Source organism: Coregonus lavaretus (assembly GCF_964263955.1).
Source record: "Coregonus lavaretus genome assembly, chromosome: 26".
Classification (NCBI taxonomy): Eukaryota; Metazoa; Chordata; class Actinopteri; order Salmoniformes; family Salmonidae; genus Coregonus; species Coregonus lavaretus.
Window position 1 is genome coordinate 35741257 of NC_140013.1, and position 7406 is coordinate 35748662.

Here is a 7406-nt window from a genome sequence, read left to right on the forward strand (position 1 = left end):
GCAATTATTTTGCTAGGACTGTCTGGGAGTGGTCTGAGTGGGGAGGGGAAAACTGAAAACTAGCTGTTATTGGCAGAGAGGTTTGGAACCAATTTACCAACTGGTGATGTCACCAGGCAAGCAGAAACTCCCACCCATGCAAACCTGCTGATTAGAAGGGCCTTTTTTGATTTTATTTTCAACCAGCAACTAATTTATATCAGGAATAACACTGATAAAACAAATCACACTTTTGCAGTGTTAGTTTCATCAGCTGTTGTACAAGATTATACAAAACACAGGAAAAACAGAATTGTGACTGCAATGGGCCTCTAACGACTATGTGGTTATTCCTATTCTGTACATTTGAATGTCAAATAAGGTAATTCATTGGGTAACAATTTTATGTAAAATGCTGTTTAATATTCTACCAGCAACGTCTATTTAAAACAATAGCTCAGGCTGTCATAGTGGGGAGACAAACTTCCTCACAGTGCTATTATTGCTAGAGCGGCTTCCTCTTCAGCGAACACTCACACTTCCTACAGCAACACTTTGCTTGACTGCTTTGACGCTCTCGGACAGATTGTAGGCTGTTTGTTCATACAAACCCTGCCATTGAAGATAGTATGTTTGGTGAGTCTCACTTGTTTTTAACCTTTTCATGTTTTTATGTACTACTACTGTATAATAGATATGTAGGCTGAGAACACAATCTTATGGAATCACTTGAGTGACGCAACATAAAGTGAGGTAGCCTACTGCCGTTATAATTTCGGTAGACGCTATTCTATATCAAAACACTATAGGCCTACCATATGGCAAACAATGTTAAAATCCACAATTGTAATACTTATTTGTGACAGTTATTTTGTGTTTCATTTAGCCCGCTCGAAGTTATAACTGGCTCTACTGACTGTAGTTGGCTCTTTTTCTATAAAATGACCGATGATGGTGGTGAAAAACATTTACTGTTTATGTTGAAATATTTTCCAATTTCAGGGGTACTATTAGGCCCTATTTACACATAGCGCTTTTCTTAATTGTAGCCTAATAATCTAGGTGAATGAAATTAGAAAAGTACATGATCAGAATGCTATGGCCTTGTTGATGGCCTACAATGTGAAATTCACCTATTACAGATATTCAGTGGATAGGCCAAAGGTATGTGGCAATGGTGATATTCATACAAAGGTTTATTGGATTTGATTAACTATGCCAGGTCAGTTTGCAGAGCAGTACATTTCAGTGCTCCCAGTCTCGGGTCCCTGTAGACTGGGTTGAGCTATATTCACTTTTTCTCCAACATTCTCAGAGAGCAGCGGGAAGAGTCCAGCTGTCCTCTCTCACAATGAATTACAATTACTGCATGTATTTCATGCTCTCTAGTCTCCACCCATATTTTGTAGTTTCAGTGTTCTCACTTGAATTCACGGGGAACATAGGCCTTCTGTACTGCAACTATAAATTAAGTAGGCCGACAGATAAACATTATTTTAAAGTCGAAATGAAAGCCAATAGATAAACAAATACGGATATGAATAGAATGTGTCAAACTGTACTGTGATATCTAGGGTGTGAGAGTGATGTTCATATCTGATAAAGTGTGAGAGCAATTTAAACCACAAACCTTACTTTTCAACCGTTTCAATTTTTGTGGGCCCTACAAGTGTCTCTCTTTTGGTATAAAGTGCATCTGAATATTTTAGCATAAAGTCAATTTCTCCCTGTGTTTCTCATGTCCAGGTGTCTGAGACAGTGAATTGGTCAAAATGCAGAGCATCAAGTGTGTGGTGGTAGGAGACGGTGCAGTGGGGAAGACCTGCCTCCTCATCTCCTACACCACCAACGCCTTCCCCAAGGAGTACATCCCCACTGTGTTTGACAACTACAGTGCCCAAGTGACTGTGGACAGCAGGACTATTAGCCTCAACCTGTGGGACACAGCAGGCCAGGAGGAGTACGACCGTCTGCGCACCCTCTCCTACCCCCAGACCAACGTGTTTGTCATCTGCTTCTCCATCGCCAGCCCCCCCTCCTTTGAGAACGTCAAGCACAAGTGGCACCCAGAGGTCACCCACCACTGTCCCAATACGCCCATTCTGCTGGTGGGCACCAAGAAGGACCTGCGTAATGACCCAGAGGTGTTGAAGAAGCTTAAGGATCAGAACCAGACGACCATCACCCAACAGCAAGGCAGCGCCCTGGCCAGGCAGATCCATGCCATCAAGTACCTCGAATGCTCTGCCCTCAACCAAGATGGAATCAAAGAGGTGTTCGCTGAGGGTGTGCGAGCCTTTCTCAACCCACAACCTGTCGCCACCAGGAAACCTTGTGTGCTACTGTAAAGGCGGTAGAGATGCTACCACAGATGCAAATCAAATAGAACAATATTAATTAATTTAATGTGTGTAAACCATTGGAGTTGATTTCATTGTGAAATATGTTTTTGTTGTACTGCCAATAACAAACACTGCCATATCAAGACTCTCTTGAGAAAAGGGGATCTTTGAGGCATTGGCCCAAGATGCATGCTTCAAAACTGACCCAATGTTAGGTAGGCGAGAAGGGCTCCAACGTTGTCTGCGAGAATCCTTGCTTTTGCTCTCTTCCTTTAAAGCAATTATCAAACAAGACCTGAGACTTGATGGGAGATACATTCTCTCATTTATCTGTATTCGTATTATTGTCAAATTTGGACTTGTATGGCCTTTACAAAAATAATTAAATAATGCACGTGTAAAAAGATAATATCAGGAATTTAATTTACTGCAGTGGGTGAAATCAGGATCACAGTGTTTCTTGGTAGTCTTAAACAAATCTACATTGAAACAAAAGTATACACCTCACACACATGGTTATGGACTTAACAAAATAAGACACCTGTACCATGTCAGATATTGAGTTGAAATGTATTCAATTTTGAGTTTGCATCCCAATATTACATTTTATATCATCACAGAAGACTGAAATATAACAAAACTGTTTGACATAGAAACACTGGATTTTCTGCTCCTTTCTTGAAATAATGGTGACTTTTTTTGAAATAAAGTTGATTAATTATGAAATTATGAAAAATATTAATATAATTCCACCCATGAGGCGCTATGTCATTTGACTGCAGGAAAGGGCTACATACCAATTACCCCATTATTATTTGTACAATGTACAGCATAGTGGGTTTAAAACATAATTTTTTATAAAGCTAACATAGAAGGAGGTTTTTCTACATCGTCGGTTTTTTGTGTGCTGTGCGTGACTATCAAGCCACCAAGTTAGTGCTAGTCTACTCTGTCTGAATGTATTGAATGCTGGACACAAAAGAGGAAATGCGGAGAGGTTTTTGATAAGAAATGCACAGGCTCATTTTCCTATCGCGGTCATTAGTCAGTGTGTGTTTGAGAGAGAGAGAGAGAGAGAGAGATCAAAAAAGGGAAGCTGGTTGTAACTTCCCTCTGAAAGTCCATAGTTTGCTATCTGTTTTAGTTAAGTTGGTGTTCTGGGTGTTTTAATGTTGTGTAACTATGTTGGGAAGGCCGTGACCCCACTCTCCGAGGGTGTCTCAGGGAGAGTTGGGATATGCAAAAAACACATTTCCAATTCACACATGCTTATTAATACAACATTTGAAATGTGTGAAATAGGACAAATATAAGCACCCACCAACTGATTATTATTACATTTACTGTACTGTTATAAATGAGAGATGGAAATTGTGTGCAAACTGTAGTGTAGATTAATGTGACATATCTTTATTCTTATCAAACGAAACAGCAAATAAATGTGTCTCAAATTGAAAGAAACAAACCCATTGATCAATGCATTCAATTAAATTGATACTTCAAGAATCCCAAAACCTTTCCAATGGAGGCATGGGATGTGACAAACAATCAGCATGCTGAACAACGATGAAGTCCCTGATTTGCCTGAGAATGATTTGGAAGTGAAACGATCCAGCTTGCTGTATCAGAGTTGTGAAAGATACATTTTCATATGCTGCCCAAACATCACTGTCCTCTCCCACACCTCAGGCCACTGGACTCATTTGACAGTGAAATTAGGCCTCTGCTCTGCCTGCTGGATAACAGACACAGCTTTGTGTGAGAACAGTGGAGGGACACACAGATATATCTCCTTACTGTTTTAGTACAGTATATGTTGTTACTGTAAACAATACCCCAATCTAGTAGTATCTGGATCTACAGTGAGGGAAAAAAGTATTTGATCCCCTGCTGATTTTGTACGTTTGCCCACTGACAAAGACATGATCAGTCTATAATTTTAATGGTAGGTTTATTTGAACTGTGAGAGACAGAATAACAACAACAAAATCCAGAAAAACGCATGTCAAAAATGTTATAAATTGATTTGCATTTTAATGAGGGAAATAAGTATTTGACCCCTCTGCAAAACATGACTTAGTACTTGGTGGCAAAACCCTTGTTGGCAATCACAGAGGTCAGACGTTACTTGTAGTTGGCCACCAGGTTTGCACACATCTCAGGAGGGATTTTGTCCCACTCCTCTTTGCAGATCTTCTCCAAGTCATTAAGGTTTCGAGCCTGACGTTTGGCAACTCGAACCTTCAGCTCCCTCCACAGATTTTCTATGGGATTAAGGTCTAGAGACTGGCTAGGCCACTCTAGGACCTTAATGTGCTTCTTCTTGAGCCACTCCTTTGTTGCCTTGGCCGTGTGTTTTGGGTCATTGTCATGCTGAAATACCCATCCATGACCCATTTTCAATGCCCTGGCTGAGGGAAGGAGGTTCTCACCCAAGATTTGACGGTACATGGCCCCGTCCATCGTCCCTTTGATGCAGTGAAGTTGTCCTGTCCCCTTAGCAGAAAAACACCCCCAAAGCATAATGTTTCCACCTCCATGTTTGACGGTGGGGATGGTGTTCTTGGGGTCATAGGCAGCATTCCTCCTTTCTCCAAACATGGCGAGTTGAATTGATGCCAAAGAGCTCAATTTTGGTCTCATCTGACCACAACACTTTCACCCAGTTCTCCTCTGAATAATTCAGATGTTCATTGGCAAACTTCAGACGGGCCTGTATATGTGCTTTCTTGAGCAGGGGGACCTTGCGGGCGCTGCAGGATATCAGTCCTTCACGGCGTAGTGTGTTACCAATTGTTTTCTTGGTGACTATGGTCCCAGCTGCCTTGAGATCATTGACAAGATCCTCCCGTGTAGTTCTGGGCTGATTCCTCACCGTTTACATGATCATTGCAACTCCACGAGGTGAGATCTTGCATGGAGCCCCAGGCCGAGGGAGATTGACAGTTATTTTGTGTTTCATCCATTTGCGAATAATCGCACCAACTGTTGTCACCTTCTCACCAAGCTGCTTGGCGATGGTCTTGTAGCCCATTCCAGCCTTGTGTAGGTCTACAATATTGTCCCTGACATCCTTGGAGAGCTCTTTGGTCTTGCCCATGGTGGAGAGTTTGGAGTCTGATTGATTGATTGCTTCTGTGGACAGGTGTCTTTTATACAGGTAACAAACTGAGATTAGGAGCACTCCCTTTAAGAGTGTGTTCCTAATCTCAGCTCATTACCTGTATAAAAGACACCTGGGAGCCAGAAATCTTTCTGATTGAGAGGGGGTCAAATACTTATTTCCCTCATTAAAATGCAAATCAATTTATAACATTTTTGACATGCGTTTTTCTGGATTTTTGTTGTTGTTATTCTGTCTCTCACTGTTCAAATAAACCTACCATTAAAATGATAGACTGATCATTTCTTTGTCAGTGGGCAAACGTACAAAATCAGCAGGGGATCAAATACTTTTTTCCCTCACTGTACCTCTCTCTCTCTCTTTCTGTCTTTACAAATGAGGAAGAACATTTATTTGTAACTTCCTTAATTTAGGTTGTGGACCTCACTGACTGACTCACTCACTAAGCATAAGCATGTAATGGTGGAGAACTCAACATTTCTGAAAGAATTGTTTAATAAAGATCAATGTTTACGCCCCAAAAAAAATCACTATTAGACTATTATTACCTTTAAGATGTCTCTCTCTGCCTGAGAATATATACTGAACAAAAATATAAACGCAACATGTAAAGTGTTGGTACCATGTTTCATGAGCTAAAATTAAAGTTTGCAGAAATGTTCCACATGCACAGAAAGCTTATTTCTCTCAAATCTTGTGCACACATTTGTTTACATCCCTGTTAGTGAGCATTTCTCCTTTGCCAAGATAATCCATCCACCTGACAGGTGTGGCATATCAAGAAGCGGATTATACAGCATGATCATTACCGAGTGGCGCAGTGCCACTAGAGATCCTGGTTCGAATCCAGGCTCTGTCGGAGCCGGCCGCGACCGGGAGACCCATGGTGCGGCGCACAATTGGCCCAGCGTCGTCTAGGGGAGGAGAGGGAATGGCCGGCAGGGGATGTAGCTCAGTTGGTAGAGCATGGCGTTTGCAACGCCAGGGTTGTGGGTTCGATTCCCACGGGGGGGTATGAAAAAATAAAAAAATAAAAAATAACAATAATGTATGCACTCACTAACTGTAAGTCGCTCTGGATAAGAGCGTCTGCTAAATAATATAAATGTAAAATAGGTGCTGGGGACAATAAAAGGCCACTCTAAAATGTTCAGTTTTGTCACATGACACAATGCCACAGATGTCTCAAGTTTTGAGGGAGCGTGCAATTGGCATGCTGATTGCAGAAACATCCACCAGCGCTGTTGCCAGAGAATGTAATGTTAATTTCTCTACCATAAGCTGCCTCCAACGTCGTTTTATTGAATTTGGCAGTACTTCCAACTGGCCTCACAACCGCAGACCACATGTAACCACGCTAGCCCAGGACCTCCCCATCCTGCTTCTTCACCTGCGGGATTGTCTGAGACCAGCCACCCAGACAGCTGATGAAACGGAGGAGTATTTATGTCTGTAATAAAGCCCTTCTGTGGAGAAAAACTCATTCTGATTGGCTGGGCCAGGCTCCTTAGTTGATGGCCCTGGCTCCAAAGTGGGTGGGCATATAACAAACAATATACAAGGAAAATATACTTTTGTATCTAATGTTTAAAGGTCATGAACAGTCAAAATCATGTTTGTCATGAAATTTGATGATATTTGAAGGAAACCAGATCAAAGTATGATCACCAAAGTATGAAAAATGACTGTTGCTTCTACATTGATCAAGTTTGATCATAAAGTTACTGGTCCCCTCCCCCATGTCAAACACTTGGAATCATTATTAAGGGAACAAGGTGACATCACCTTAACTCTCATTTTAATACAGCAATGGAAACATGATATTCTGTTACCTAATTTAAATAAGTACCGGGAAGGGTAGTTCAAAATTCAGATGCAGTTGTTAAGTCAACACATCCATCAGTGCTGCTGTGAACGCATCACAAGATACTAGCCAAATGGTAGATGTATATAAAAAAAGG

General features: G+C 41.3%; 1 protein-coding gene across 1 annotated transcript; it reads left to right on the top strand.

Annotated features, from left to right (window-relative positions):
• Positions 1-453: 453 nt before the first annotated feature.
• LOC311102121 (rho-related GTP-binding protein RhoG-like) lies at positions 454-3775 on the top strand. Its single transcript, XM_084143355.1, has 2 exons — positions 454-615; positions 1726-3775. Exon 2 carries the CDS (start codon positions 1752-1754, stop codon positions 2325-2327), a length of 576 nt encoding a protein of 191 aa, XP_083999481.1. The 5' UTR covers positions 454-615; positions 1726-1751; the 3' UTR covers positions 2328-3775.
• Positions 3776-7406: the final 3631 nt, after the last annotated feature.

Excerpts from the sequence above, each read along its gene's own strand:
- LOC311102121 (XM_084143355.1), top strand. The coding sequence starts at position 1,752 with ATGCAGAGCATCAAGTGTGTGGTGGTAGGAGACGGTGCAGTGGGGAAG.